This window comes from Aureobasidium melanogenum (genome assembly GCF_000721775.1).
Source record: "Aureobasidium melanogenum CBS 110374 unplaced genomic scaffold scaffold_2, whole genome shotgun sequence".
Classification (NCBI taxonomy): Eukaryota; Fungi; Ascomycota; class Dothideomycetes; order Dothideales; family Saccotheciaceae; genus Aureobasidium; species Aureobasidium melanogenum.
Genome location: NW_024470054.1, coordinates 626,437 through 640,575, shown reverse-complemented (window position 1 = coordinate 640,575; position 14,139 = coordinate 626,437). Strand labels below are relative to the sequence as shown.

The 14,139-nt window shown below is 49.6% G+C and overlaps 6 protein-coding genes across 6 annotated transcripts; 4 read left to right on the top strand and 2 right to left on the bottom strand.

Moving 5' to 3' along the window:
* Positions 1–2,570: 2,570 nt before the first annotated feature.
* M437DRAFT_38651 (oligopeptide transporter) lies at positions 2,571–4,894 on the top strand (the record flags this gene model as incomplete). Its single annotated transcript, XM_041019873.1, has 2 exons — positions 2,571–2,600; positions 2,660–4,894. 2 exons carry the CDS (start codon positions 2,571–2,573, stop codon positions 4,892–4,894), a joined length of 2,265 nt encoding a protein of 754 aa, XP_040883462.1.
* Positions 4,895–5,416: 522 nt separating this feature from the next.
* Positions 5,417–6,460, bottom strand: M437DRAFT_80928 (uncharacterized protein; the record flags this gene model as incomplete). The annotated part of the gene is made up of 1 exon (XM_041027449.1): positions 5,417–6,460. The coding sequence occupies one exon, from the start codon at positions 6,458–6,460 to the stop codon at positions 5,417–5,419; it is 1,044 nt and encodes a 347-aa protein (XP_040883461.1).
* A 2,991-nt stretch (positions 6,461–9,451) lies between these two features.
* M437DRAFT_72013 (SCO1 protein) lies at positions 9,452–10,197 on the top strand (the record flags this gene model as incomplete). The annotated part of the gene is made up of 2 exons (XM_041025775.1): positions 9,452–10,028; positions 10,082–10,197. 2 exons carry the CDS (start codon positions 9,452–9,454, stop codon positions 10,195–10,197), a joined length of 693 nt encoding a protein of 230 aa, XP_040883460.1.
* Positions 10,198–10,286: 89 nt separating this feature from the next.
* On the bottom strand, positions 10,287–11,498 carry M437DRAFT_80925 (uncharacterized protein; the record flags this gene model as incomplete). Its single annotated transcript, XM_041027448.1, has 2 exons — positions 10,287–11,426; positions 11,475–11,498. The coding sequence occupies 2 exons, from the start codon at positions 11,496–11,498 to the stop codon at positions 10,287–10,289; spliced, it is 1,164 nt and encodes a 387-aa protein (XP_040883459.1).
* A 916-nt stretch (positions 11,499–12,414) lies between these two features.
* On the top strand, positions 12,415–13,179 carry M437DRAFT_39515 (uncharacterized protein; the record flags this gene model as incomplete). Its single annotated transcript, XM_041020024.1, has 1 exon — positions 12,415–13,179. One exon carries the CDS (start codon positions 12,415–12,417, stop codon positions 13,177–13,179), a length of 765 nt encoding a protein of 254 aa, XP_040883458.1.
* A 145-nt stretch (positions 13,180–13,324) lies between these two features.
* On the top strand, positions 13,325–14,050 carry M437DRAFT_40217 (uncharacterized protein; the record flags this gene model as incomplete). Its single annotated transcript, XM_041020153.1, has 1 exon — positions 13,325–14,050. The coding sequence occupies one exon, from the start codon at positions 13,325–13,327 to the stop codon at positions 14,048–14,050; it is 726 nt and encodes a 241-aa protein (XP_040883457.1).
* Positions 14,051–14,139: the final 89 nt, after the last annotated feature.

Here is a 14,139-nt window from a genome sequence, read left to right as displayed (position 1 = left end):
TAGTAAGACTTACATCGAGCTTACTAAAGATCTTGGACAAGGGTTTAAATTGTGAGACGATGGAGCACAGGACCTTTGGACCTATTATTGTGATGGGTGAGGCGGTACTGCATGATTAGATGAATTGATAGCCGGAGGATTTGCAAGATCAGGCTGTGCTGCGACCTGATTCGCTGAGCTGTATGCACGAGGGCGTTGGTATGCCCGGGATAGTTTTGGCTCATGTCGAGGCTGTGTCCTTTACAGCTGGGACGAGAGCAAGGGGGAAAGTCGTCGTCTGGAGGAGAGAGCACAGTATCTCAATTTCAAGTCTCTGATAACAGAAATCATGGTGTTCATAAAAAGAACACTAGAAACTTGAAATTCAGCATAGACAAGAGTTCACCGGTTAGGTGCCAAGACATCGCGGAAAGGACGAAGGAGCCGCGTAGCCAGTCTGCAACATGCTCCTTCCTGGTCTGGATACTCAACTTCTTGAATTCACTCGCGAGAACCGAGCAGAATGAGTCCAAATCGTGTCTGTTGTATTCAAAGTATGATGATTCCCATCGACTCTCTCCCGATCGAATCCTTCTTGACTCCGATGGGACAGCAGATGTCAAGACTGATAAGGATTCCGCTCATGATCGACGCGCTGCCATTGCCTACAGACCAAGACGTGTCTACGACTCCAGACAATGGCCCGAATGCCCGCCTTCTGTATTTACCCGTGAGTCTGTACCGAGCAACGTAAGGCGATATTATCTTTGTCATCGTCAAGGAGGGAAATATGATGGTTATCATCGACTCTTTTCCTGGTCGACTCTGATTAGATGTCAGGACTGATCTTCAGACGTTGGACAGCCGCACAACGCAAGGATTCCGCTAATGAGACAATGTTGGCAACGCCACAACTTAACACACGAGCAGCGTCCACTAGACGTCGCTGCATGCCGTTTCACCATCCTGTTAGTTCCTTGTCGTGAGGTTTTGTCTGCGTTGAACACAGCATCTGCCTCGACGAATGACGGTCTCTAGATCGCCCGTGAGGGTTGGAGATATACCTGTACTGACTGCTTGATCGCGAACCTGACATGCTGCATGTCACAAAACTCGACCTTCCTGTCTTGGAGGCTGTGTCATCACACCGCATCGACCCAGAGATTTTGGTGATCAGTCTGTAGTCAGGTCTGAACGATAAGTCAGCGACAACGCATGCCATATCTCGACATAAGGTGCAATCGATATTTAAGCGCGATGCAGAAGGTCAGCAGATGAGCGAAGGAATTGTTGCATCCTTCAGCTCAGCATTGGCACACTGATATCTAGGATGTGTATTTCTTTTGTGTCAAAGGTGACAGCAGGATTGCCTGTCATCGCGGACCTGCCCGACTTAAGCCTGAAATGAAGATTCCGCGCTGCCAAGCAAGGAGAGATAGGAAGAAAGCTTTCGCTTGTTCTCTTGGCTAAGGCCCTCACGGTCCTCACCTCGGCCCTCAATTGCGAACCTCGAAATCACAGAGAAAGACCGAGGCGGTTTCGACAATTATTGCTTGTGAAGCTGCCAGTCAGAGACTTCTATTCCTCTGATGACCTATCACGTGTTTGGATCTTCGCTGCTTCGCTTCGGTCGTGTAAGTGAAGACTCGGATGCACAGCTAATTTCATACGCCCGTACGATCACCCATCGGCCTCTATAACTTGAAGATACACTGGTACCTTGGGTATCACGAAGGAGGGCCGGTAAACACTCATCATCCTTCGCCATCTTAGTCTTGCTTCTTATCGCGCCCAGGACGAGGATACGAGGATGGTCTGAAACCTCCATGGAGTGACGTTCGATCACATTGCGTGAGTGTCCTAAAGCATACTCTCTAATCGACCGCCCTACTTTTGACATGATCGGAGGCACAAGGAAACAGGCTCTTCAGCTCGCGAGTCTGAGAAAGAGCATTCATTCCGGACCGTGCTTTGCGATATGGCTCACGCGAGATCTCGTTTGAAACCATGAGATCCTCCACCCTCTTCATTTCTCTTTGCTAATATCTCTGGGGTTGGACGTCCGTGTCCAAGGGTCTGCGGAGAGATCTGAGGACAATTAGCCGAATGCGTGGATCAATCCCTAAAGCAGTTTTTGGGATGAATTCGCGCAGCGACTGTCTGGCGAGCGATCTACAGGCGTCCAATGGACAGTTTCCATGACTCAATTTGCACGTTGTCTATCTACAGTCTTCGTGCTTTTTATGCGCGCGGGTGGTCAATTTTCCGCCGGTGAGGTTGCATTCTACCACATGCGGAAGGAGCTAAGACAATCTACTTACTTGGCATATTCGGCCAAGATCAATCTACGGTGCTGCACCCACCAGTCAGCAAGACCTCGCCATCATTTTCCAATATATGCACCCCATGTTAGGGCCTACAGGTAGGTTCTGGCCGCCATAACGGACCAGTTCACAGTCACCCGTATCTGTGGGCTTATCACGAGCCACGGTTCGTTCAAGAGGCAAAATCATCCTGAGGATAAATATGCCCCTCATGTCCCCCCTTTCCACGTGCGATTGTATCTGTGTCATCTACGAACAACGTTCATCATGCCGAATGTTGTAGAGGTTCAGGCTGAGGTATGATACCAATAGTCAACTCACACTTCATCGGTCACATTGCTGACATACTACCGCAGCCAATTGGCGGTGCCATTGATGCTCACGACGAAAAGCATCCCGAAACCTTTTCCGTCAATTCTTCGAACAAAGACGATAGATTCAACGAAAAGGATCCTAATTTGGTCAAGGCCGAAGAGGATACCGACTACGATGAAGGCACCATTGCTGACCCCTTCGAACCCTACAATGACCTGCCAGAGGAGCGACACTGGGTTGTCACATTCCGTGCCATGCTAATTGGATGTATCTGTGGTGCTCTTGTCAATGCATCCAACATTTACCTCGGTTTGAAGACTGGTTGGACTTTTGGTGCTTCGCTCTTCGGTGCCATTATCGGTTTTGCTGTTCTCAAGCCTCTGGCCAAGGCTCTCCCAGAGAACTTCCCTATTCTCGGCGGATCTTTTGGACCTCGCGAGAACAACATCGTTCAGACTGCTGCCACTGCCGCTGGCGGTCTTGGCTCTGTCATGGTCTCCGGTATACCTGCACTTTACCAACTGAAACTGCTCAGCACCCCCAAGGAGGACTTTGGAAGACTCATTTCATTGACCATCGTCGGTGCCTACTTCGGATTCGCCTTTGCTACCCCTCTTCGAAAGTTCTTCATCATCTACGTTGCCAGAGAGCTTAATTTGATCTTCCCTACGCCTTCTGCTTGTGCTTTGACCATTCGCAGCATGCACGCAGCCGCAACTGGCGAGGCCATTGCCAAGCTGAAGATGAAGGCTCTAAGCTACTCCTTCATTGGTGCTCTGCTTCTCCGTGTCGTCTCACAGTACGCCATTGGAATTCTCTGGGACTGGCACATCTTCACCTGGTTCTTCATCTGGGGCAACTACAAGAACTCCGCCATTGCTGTTGAGAACTGGGGCTGGTTCATCGAGTTCACTCCTGCTTTCATTGGCTCTGGTATGCTCGTTGGTCTTAACGTCGCTCTATCTTTCTTCGGTGGCAGTGTCCTCGCTTGGGGAATCATTGGTCCTGCTCTCGTCCACAACGGCGTTGCTTTTGGTGCCCAGTCTTACCCCGATGATCCGAAGTGGGATAAGGTCGTTTCCTTCTACTCCCTCAACCATAAGTTTGCCAACAAGGACACTCCCAGTCCTCGTTACTGGCTTCTCTGGCCTGGTGTCTTGGCCATGATTGTCATCTCTTTCACCGAGCTCTTCCTCCAGTGGAAGGTCTTCTTTATCATGTTCAAGGCCATGGGTCGTGGAGCTGCAAAGGGCTTCAACGCCATGACCAACAAGGTCGGCATCAACGGTGCCACCATCAACGTCACGGATCAGAAGGAAGAAGATGTCATCAAGGACTCTGCCGCAGACCACGAACTTGTCAAGATCTGGATGTGGGGACCAATCCTCATCCTCAGTATCATTGCTTGCTGCATTGTTCTTGGCGTCCAGTACGACATGCCTGTTGGCATGTCTCTCCTCTCAGTCTTCCTGGCCTTCTTCTTCGCCATCCTCGCTGTCCAATGTGCTGGTGTTACTGATGTCACTCCTCTGACTGCCGCATCCAAGGCTTCTCAGCTTGTTCTCGGTGGTGCTACTAAGGGTGAGCACTGGGTAACCGAGCACGCTCAGCGCCTCAACTTGATTGGTGGCTCTCTTGCCTCCATCGGTGCTGGACAGGCCTCCGACTTGGTTGGTGACTTCCGTGTCGGTTACCTTCTCCGCACTTCCCCCTTCCAGCAATGGGTTGCTCAGGGTCTCGGCACGATTGTTGCATGTGTCCTCGCCCCTGCCATGTTTATGCTCTTCAGCAAGGCCTATCCTTGCATCATTGATATCGAGGCGGATAAGTGTCCCTTCGCCGCCCCAAGTGTTGGTGCTTGGCGTGCTGTTGCCGTCGCTGTCACCGACCCTACCTTCCCTGTCCCCAAGACTTCGGGCTACTTCGCCATTGCCTTTGCCATCTTCGGTGGTGCTATGGTCGTTATCCGTCACTACGCATACACCGGCTCGTGGGCAAAGTACAAGGCTTACCACCCCAACGTCATGTGTATCGCTCTTGCCTTCGTGTTGAATGCCACAGTTTATGGTACTGCTATGGTCATCGGAGCCATCCCTACCTACTTCTGGGCCAAGCGCAACCCCAAGAGTTTCGAAATCTACGGCTTCGCCATTGCCGGTGGTCTCATTGCCGGAGAAGGCATCGGTGGTGTCATCAACGCCATCTTCCAGATTGCAGGCATTGCTGGACCTTCCCCTTACGGTACCAACATTGCCTGCCCTGGTGACTCTTGCTAGAGTGGCTGGCTTAAGGCTGTACAAAAAAGTCAAGGATTGTTTATGTGAATATGGGTTTGAGAGGATGATGATACCAGTTGATTTTTGTTTTTGAATTAAGATACGACGATTAATGCCGAGTTTTATAATGCTTTCTTACGTATTGTTGAAAAACTTATTTGCATGTGCCTGTCGAAAGAATGTTCATCTACAACTATAAGCTTTCACAGAAACATACCCTCCTCTCTCTTCTCGGTTTGCATGTTTCACAACAGTCGAAGTCGCATTTAGAAGCATCAGATGGAGAGACAGATGAGGACAAGATGTAGATTGATTTCAATTCCCTCATTCTATCTTTGTGGTATCGTGAAGAACTCCCAGACCTTGTGATTGCTTTGGTTGCAAAGGATCACAGATTACTTTCGCCGGAAGAATAAGGACTTCCTCCTGTGCTTCAAGTTCAGTAAGATACACTATGACTTTGGTCCATCCTCCATGACCGCTCCAAGAGTTCAATTGCCGCCATCGGACATCTCATCTCCCCTACGCCTTCTGTTCGGCCTCCTCGGCCTCCTTTTTTGCGTCCTCAAGATTCAATTTGGCATTCTCGACCTTCTTTTTTGCGTCCTCGACCTTCTTCTCGGCCTTCATGACTAGATAGCGCTTCCAGCCTTGGGAACCGGGAGGGTGATTGGCATGATTTTCGGCATAAGTGTTTGGGCCCGAGATGAGCGTGTCGTGTCCGCCCCACCAAGGACTCACTGCCGATGGAAGTTCGCGGATATCAAATGGACGTTTGGAGAACGCAGCGCGCATCATGAGCCAAGGACCGCTGTTCTCCTGACCAGGAGGTGGTTTGACCAGACCTGGGAAGCGGGTCAAGACTTTGGCGACGCCAAGAAGGATGGTGTTCTGGATTCCAGCATTCTTATGGTTCGCCTCGTACTTGCCCATGTTGAAGAGCACTTCGAATGGTTCCTCCCACTTGAAAGCAGCACGGTACTCTTCTGGAATGTTGGCTTCGCCTGGTCCAGATTCGTCTGTATAGGGTTGGAGGTAGAGCTTCATCTTAGCCTTGGACTTCTTCTGAGCCTCGGAATCGTTCTGAGTCTCAGGGTCCTTCTTAGCCACAGCCTTCTTCTTTTTCTTCTTAGGTTTGGAACTCTCCTCAGCGTCGGAAAGCTCTTCTTCATCGAGCGACGACCAGCCAGCCCAGATAGGACACGGTCCTTCATCGGTATGAACATGGGCGATGAGGATTCGTGGTTGATTAGTGTCATGCGCAACGTGCATGACAAATTGGAACTCCTGCATGAAGGCAAAGACTGGAAACTGAAGACGGCGGCTGATGTCGATGAGGTTGGACTCTCTAATGATCCAATTGATCGTGTCGAGACTGGGAACGTAGCCAAAGCGAAGACATAGCTGATAGAAGTTATCGAAGTTTCGGTCTTGACTATCAAAAGCCCGGAGATATCCCTTGTACGCTTGCCAGACTTCATGTTGTTCAAACTCTTTACGTGTGAGCTGGAACATAGGGTTGGCAGTGAAGTTGCCAGAGCCTGGGGCTGTAGAGGACGAAGCCATGTTTTGGGGAGAGTAGAGATCGTGACGATCGGAGAAGCTTTGTGTCGAAGCTAAAGTTCGGATGTTGGTTGCGGCGGTGATGATCTGTAGTAAGACGGCTGTGAGCGTCTGTGGCAGACCTGACGTTGTAGTAGAAGGTTGAGCTGGCGTTTAAAGGGAGAGAGCTTATGGATGATGTTGTTGACAAGAAAAGCAGATGTGTGTGATATGATAAGGAACAAAGATCAGCGAGCGTGAAGACACGCTTTGGCTGGCGCAATCAGCGAGTGAAAGAAAGATGCAACATGAGTGAATTTTGTTGACAAAGACGCCCCTCGTGGTCTGCTGGAGTAAGTTCAGCGAGAAAGAGAGAGATCGAGTGAAGCTGACTGGTGTGAAGGGAGGAACAATGACGACGGTCTTGTTGGCGCATCATCAGAGAAACAGTGAGCACACAGTCTGTCGAGTTTCAGCTTTGAAAGTTGCACTCTACAATCGCTCGAATGACTCCCAAAACCAGTGTTGTAAGGGAGTGGTCCAGGAGAAAATGGAAGGTGCCTTCCTGAATCGTTTATGCTGGCGCATGCGACTTTCCACAACTCTTTTCGCTCTCTTTGGAAACATGTGTCACCAGAATGATACTAAGCATTTCCATGACTACACACGTGAGAAATAATCACCAAGATAGAGAGTGATCAGCATTCATGAGAAGACTGAACAGATACCACGAGGAGTGGGTTGCATCTAAACATGGCTTGCCCCTAGAACGAGGGACTGTCCAACAACTTTGTTTTCTCCATTAGTCGCTGAGCCTCGGACTCGGCTCGATAGGATTCTAGCGCGCGAGCACGAGCTGGCCGCTGATCATCCTTCACTTTGCCTGTTACTGTCGTGCGAATCTGGAAGTGTGCAGGCTGCTGGGAGACTTCGACGGATTCATCTTCGTACACCCGGGGCGCGATGTTTCTAACTTTGACATGCCTGATGCGTGGATTATCAGTCTGCAAAGGCGCCTCAGAAACCAATGATTTTTGGTCGTCGCCGATTTCATTCTGAGCAGCTTCGTAAGACGCCATTGCACGAACCCGGGCTGCGTGATTATGACCCTCGGGTACTGTGCTAGCATGTTGAGATATAGGCAAAGATGATCCTGCATCGCTTGTAGTTAGAGGCGTGACCACAGTCTTGTCTGACTGCCCATTGTGCAGTCCTTTGTCGATCGACAAGCGGACCTTTTTCTCATCGTCAACAGGCTCATTATCAGAGCTCTTCCTCTTTCTTGAAGGAGAATTGATATTTGCATGATCGGTAGATGATGAGCGGTGATACGTGGAACGGTCATTATGACTGGACAGCGAGAGTCTTTTGTAAGATGGCTCTTTCCTCTCTTTTCCAGCGAGCGAGTTTGCAACAAGGCTGCTGTTGTAGGCTGTGGCAGGTAAAGCTGATTCTACATCATGGTGACCAAGCTTGAGTGTTTGTGGCAGATCCACATTCGCAGCTGCTTCCTTCTCCTGAGCAAGCTTTTTCGCCCGAATAGCGGCTTTATGATCCTTGTATCTCTGCTTGGCTGGATCGACCTTGGCTTTTGCATCAGCGACAGCCTTGACGTAAGCACCAGGATTATTTGTATGTTGAACTGTCATCAAAAGGAGTGCTTGCATTGTGTATGCAGCGTCGTTGCCTGCATTGTGGAGATTCTCAGGCTCGACACCAAGACCGGCTAATAGCTTGCTCAGGCCGACCTGCTGCTTCTTCGTACCAACGAACTTTTGAGTGTCGACCATCTGAATGATGTTGCCTTTAGCATTAGGATCGAACTTGAGCTTGTTCAGGTAGGAAGTATCGTTGGAAAGACCGTGGCCAACGAAGATGAGGCTTCGCGATCCTCGGTCAGACGCTCGGATTGAGTTGGGTGAAGGATTGTCGAATGATTGGGTCAAAGTCTTGTGGATGTGCTTTAAAGGGACGACCTCAGAATCACCGAAGTTGAACTTGTCAGGACAGCCGTGAACAAATCTTTTGTTCACAAGATGCTTGTGTTCCTTGATAAGAATGTGGCGGGTATTGATCTTCGGGAGCCACCCCTTCCCATCAGGACCAGGATCGGTGCCTAGGACGTGACGAGAGTCTAAGACGGATACACCAACCTCTGTGATTTTGTCTTGGGCAAATTCGTAGGCCTCCAGATCAACGCAGACAAAAACAGGATCAGCTGCTTTGAGGCGTTGTAATCGTTCGAGCTGCTTGGGCTTGATCTTGACTGCTTCATCAGATGCATCTTTGAGGCCAAGAACATGCTGCATAGCCAGAAGCTCTGCTTCTTTTTGGGCGTTCATTGTGTCTATTTCAATTTCTGCTCTTTCCGCGATGAAGACGGTGGGAAGAGCCTTTTGTGTGGTTGCAATGGTTTCGAAGTCGGATTGGATAGGTTGAGGACTAGATCCAGTAGCCTCGAGGAAGCTAAAAGTTCGTCGACCAGTTCTGATGGGTAGTGTAAATTGAGAGGAGATGATGGACGATGGCTTTACAGCAGAGCGTATCACACCATTTTTCAGGTGCAATGCTCGACGGGATATCATTCGCCACTCCTTAATGGGTTTCGATCCATATGTGAACCTGACCTGTACCCAGGGCGAGCTCGATCTTGCAATGATTTCTCAAGGCAATTAGGGGAAAGATCAAAGCAGGCAACCGTGTATGAATGACAAAAACTAAAAGACATCAAGGTCTTTGGGTCATCAGCGGCGGAGGCTCGGTGATGGGGTCCGTGCACTCGCCGCATCTTGATGTCGATCATGCTGATGAAGCAGCGGCGACCGAGAAAGAGAGAAGTCACGACTTGGACATTTTTCTCGATCAACAACCATCACAATGGCAACGACATCACTACCGCGAACTGCTCTACAGCGCTCCCTCTTCTCCGCTCGCCCTTCGCCGCAATGCTTCTCACAGCGCATTTCCTCCCGCATCGGCCAACCCACCACCCGCACATTCTCAAAGAGCTCGACAATGCGCTATAAGACTGTAGAAGAGGCAAAGTCGCGCTACCGATTCGGTCCCTTCAGTTGGCAAGCTGGTCTTCTCTTCCTGGGTGCTGGTGTCGGAATGGCCTTCTACTTCAGCTACGAGAAAGAACGCATGGCCCGCAAGCGCATCGCCGAACACAGCAAGGGTGTCGGTCGTCCCTTGGTTGGTGGCCCCTTCAACTTGATCGACCACAATGGCAAGCCCTTCACCGAACAAAATCTCAAAGGAAAATACTCGCTGGTCTACTTTGGCTTCACGCACTGCCCGGACATTTGCCCTGAAGAGTTGGACAAGATGGCCGGTATGATTGACAATGTCAAGGAGAAGCACGGCGATGTCATGAGATCTGTCTTTATCACATGCGATCCTGCAAGAGATACTCCCGAGGTCACAAAGGAGTATCTGAAGGAGTTCCACGAGGATATGATTGGTTTGACTGGAGATTATGAGGCTGTCAAGGCTACTTGCAAGGCTTTCCGTGTCTACTTCTCGACTCCTCAAAACGTCCAGCCTGGTCAGGATTACCTTGTCGACCACAGCATCTACTTTTACCTGATGGGTGAGTTATCACCTCTTGACGCAGAGAAGGTAACCACTGACTTTCTATCACAGACCCTGAAGGCGATTTCGTCGAGGCCATTGGAAGAAATTTCACTGTCGATCAAGCATCAAAGGTCATCAACAACCACGTTGCAGACTGGAAGGGTAAGATCGACAAGTCTGCCTAAGAAAGCTGCATATGAATACTCCAAAAGAACTGTACGAATATCAGATGCCATGTAAAATCACCTTGTACAATACAATCAAAAGCTATATACTATTTCTGCTCCTTGTTCCAGATCAACAGACCTTTGCCATAGAGCCCAGAGATGACACTGACACCTCTCTTTTCATCCATTGCGACGCCACTGGAAGCATACATCTCTGTACCCACATAAACATCCTCAAGACCTTTTTCCCTGGTCCATTGAGCTACGTAACTAGGCGCTTTTGCATCACAACCCGCAGATGTCGTATCAGCGCCACAGTGTTGTCTCGACTTTGCGAGTTTGGACAAGCCAGCGAGTTGAGCATGTCCAGCAATATACAGCTTGCCATTAGATACGTGCAGATTGTCCGGCCAGAAAGGTGTAGAGATTGCTTCCTTGTAAGCGAGTGTCGGAGGGGTAGTCGTCTTGTCCATCTCATAAAGGAAGACTTTTGCTGAAGAGCTTGAAGCCACAGCGATAGTCGTGCTGTTCAAGATGGCCAATCCGTTGGCATAAGGCATCCTTGCAATTTGCTGTGCTTCTCCAGTCTTGAGATTCAGGTGCGTGACACCACCCAGAGGGAGACCAAGATATGTCTCAAACTTGTTCAGCCAGGGTGAGTTTCTAGGCGTGAAAAAGTGATCGTTGGTAACCAATACTTCTGTGTTCGAGATCTGGACCAAGGCATTGGGAGCTCTCAGATATGGCGACGAAAAGCTCTTGATGAAGGTTGCAGAGTTTCCGAGACGTGAAAAGTGGAACTGGTCTACGGTGCTGCCGGAAGTGCCGTGGTTGACTGCAAGAAGAGTGTCTGTAGCCAGATGCAGGGACAATCCTAGAGGATGAAAGGAGTAGCCCGGAGGAGTGTTGAGCAGACGAATACTCTCCAGACTGGGCTGGGATCTTGAGTAGTCATAGAGGTAGAGTTGACCATTTGGAGGTGTTGATTTTCCAAAGACGCCCATGACGGTGTTCCAAACATCTCTGCCCTCATCGCAGCCCAACACCACGTAGCCTGCTTTCTCATCCACAACCAGATCCTCACAATTTCTCAATTTGTTTGCATATTTGATCTCGTAGCTGCCTTTCTCAGTAATCCATCCTCGAGGTGTTGAGAGCTTGATGGGATGATTATTTGTTTCCAAAGTGTATAGCAGAGATAAGCGGGAGTAGATGTAGGGAATGCAGGCTGCTATTGCTAGCAGCAGCTACAATTGTCAGAACATACAGCTTCTTACATTTGCGTCGAGACGTACGATATTGAGCTTCAGATTCACCATGATAAAAATGATGTTGAGGTGGAAATGTGAGAGATGGAGGTCATGTCAAGTTACATGCAAACGATGTTGGCGCTTTCGCAACGGCTTTTCTTATCGATTGCTGGTCAACTAAACACGTCTTCCATCAACAGGTAAACATGTTCAGGCAAGCGACGAGGGACAGATTACCCTTGCTAGTATTGTAGGAGAGAACATCGTTGAGAGAAGAGCGAGATCATGAAAGGTGCTGACCTGTAAACCCCGCCGGAAGCCGAGGAGCGCCCTTGCCATTCCTCATCCTTCGACTTACAAATTGTGCTTGATCCATCGGTCTTTACTGCCACAGCAAGCGCCGTATGATGATGCCCGTATCTTGCATAAAGTGTTGTCTCAATTTTCTCGACATACTTCATCCACGATAGTCATGGTGTTTGCGGACTCTTTTGGACAGCCATTATCCCTCACTGCGTCCACCTCCAACCTGGCATTCCATCTACATACATTATCAAGGCAGCAGATACTCTGTCTGAGTTTGATGTCTCTCTGATCCAGATTTCCTACCATGGCCTGTCTCAAGCTTTTGAAGAATGGCTCTAATCCCTGTCGAGTCTCCTTCGCTGCTCAGCCTCGACCAGCAAAGACGAGTCATATTGCCCACTTCCTATCAGATTGGTCACGAGAGTCAGTTTTCGACAACCGCTGAAGGTATATGGTGTGACTGAGTATCTTTTGATCGCTGTTAGATGGCCGTTTCCGGAGCTTTCAACATGGAAGCCCTTGGTCGATCCTCACAAGGAATGCAGATATTCCCTTTGTGTGTTACCCCCGCAATCGGACGGATGGTCAGTAGGCCGAGTATGGTTTATTCTCTCTCTATGTTACTGGATCTTGCTTTCCGTACTGTCATCTGCGACAAGTTGAGATCAAAAACACAGCCATGGCAGATGCTAACCTACAGCTGCCTTTCAGAAGTTCCAAGCAATCGCGACGGCGCAGATTTAAAGCTCCCCATCCTCCCGAGAAGCCATCCTATATCCGTGAGAAGTATTGGTCTCAATTCTCTTCTAGACTAGCCGCAGAACTCAAGAGCGACAAGAGTGGATTCGACGTTGAGCTTTTGGCGCACTCCAACTCTACGGCATGCAAACTTGGGCCTCCCAGCAATGCTCCGGACTACCCTCACCACCTTGAGAAGTATGGTATGCAGGTTTTGGAAGCTGCCGGATTTCTGAATCACAAAGACGAAGGAGTGAGTGGTAAGATAAATGGGCGCTGGGCCTTCGAAGCCTGGAGAAACTTGGACCACAGCCCCGACCTCCAAAAGAGGATCCATCAGATCTGGAGAAAGCAATACTGGGTGGGCATCACGCCGCATCAGTATTCTCTGATGACGCCAGCTTTGCTGTTGGCATCCGCTATCTTGGACGATCCTATCACACTCAGCTTCTTTTATGCCCTGGCCATGCCGGTTGACTCTATGGGTACTGTATCACACGCGACCGCAGGTCTCACGGCTGATTGCAAGATATTGAACATACCAGATGTGTTTCCTGAGGGCGAAGAGTGGGCGGCATACCTGAACGTGGACCTCATGACGCTATACATACGCGACTGGGCTTTCGAAGACGATCCTGACTGTTTTGCTTACACTTCAAAATACAAGGATTCGAATGGAAATCTGAAACAAGGATCTAAGCCGTAAGTCTAACAGCAACCATGCACCTACAATTTCATCCTCTTCTCTCTCTCCTGATGTACCAAGATTCAGTACCTTGTGAATAAAACTAATCAGTTCTCTATTCTCCAGAAGTACTTTTGCCTCGTATATCCGGCTCGATTCGGCTTTCATGCGCGTCCTGGAATACTTTGACGCTGCCCAGAATTCCAATGATGACAGATATAGTCGAATATTTGACGATATCCAAACCATGGCTGGCATTCCCGCCACGCATCGAGCACCGATATCCCATGCGTCGGCGATTTACCGGACCTATTTCCTTCTGGCTTCGACCTTGCTTCACGAATTGGCTCACGCATTTTCCTATGCCTACGTCGAGCGTCCGCACAGGGAACATCGCCCTTGTGACGACCCCTGGCTCCCGGGCGATAGATGTAATGAGCTCGGCTTTGCTTTCGAGAACTACGTATTTGGCGGCGTGGTAGAACCCCCGAAGGTATACATTCCGCCAATGGATGCTGGATTCGCCAGTGACCTGCAGAACATTGCCGCACCCTTTGGACTCCGGACCAACTGGCAGTGGGATGTTTGGTACAAGAACGAGAACGGCCCTGGGCAGTGTGATCCTGGAGTCATGGATTCAGACCGCAAGATTGGCGAAAGAAAGCCAGACGATCGTTTATACCCCGTACCCCAAGCGTGGACACAATGGTTGTTTTCAGATGAGCTGTGGACTGAACATGTACATCGATATGGGCTCCGGGCAATCAAGGTTCCTAGATTACAAGATTGGGAGATTCGTGATCATCCCGGTCCCTGCATTGGACGTCACGGAACAGGAGAACATAGATGGAACACTGGGAAACCCCGGATATGGACGCAGAAATGGGACTGATTGTCAAAATGCTGCCGGAGCCACGACAAGCAGTGCTCATTGGGCTTATGAAATCTCGCAATCTCCAAATTGTCCCTAGCGGTAGCCAT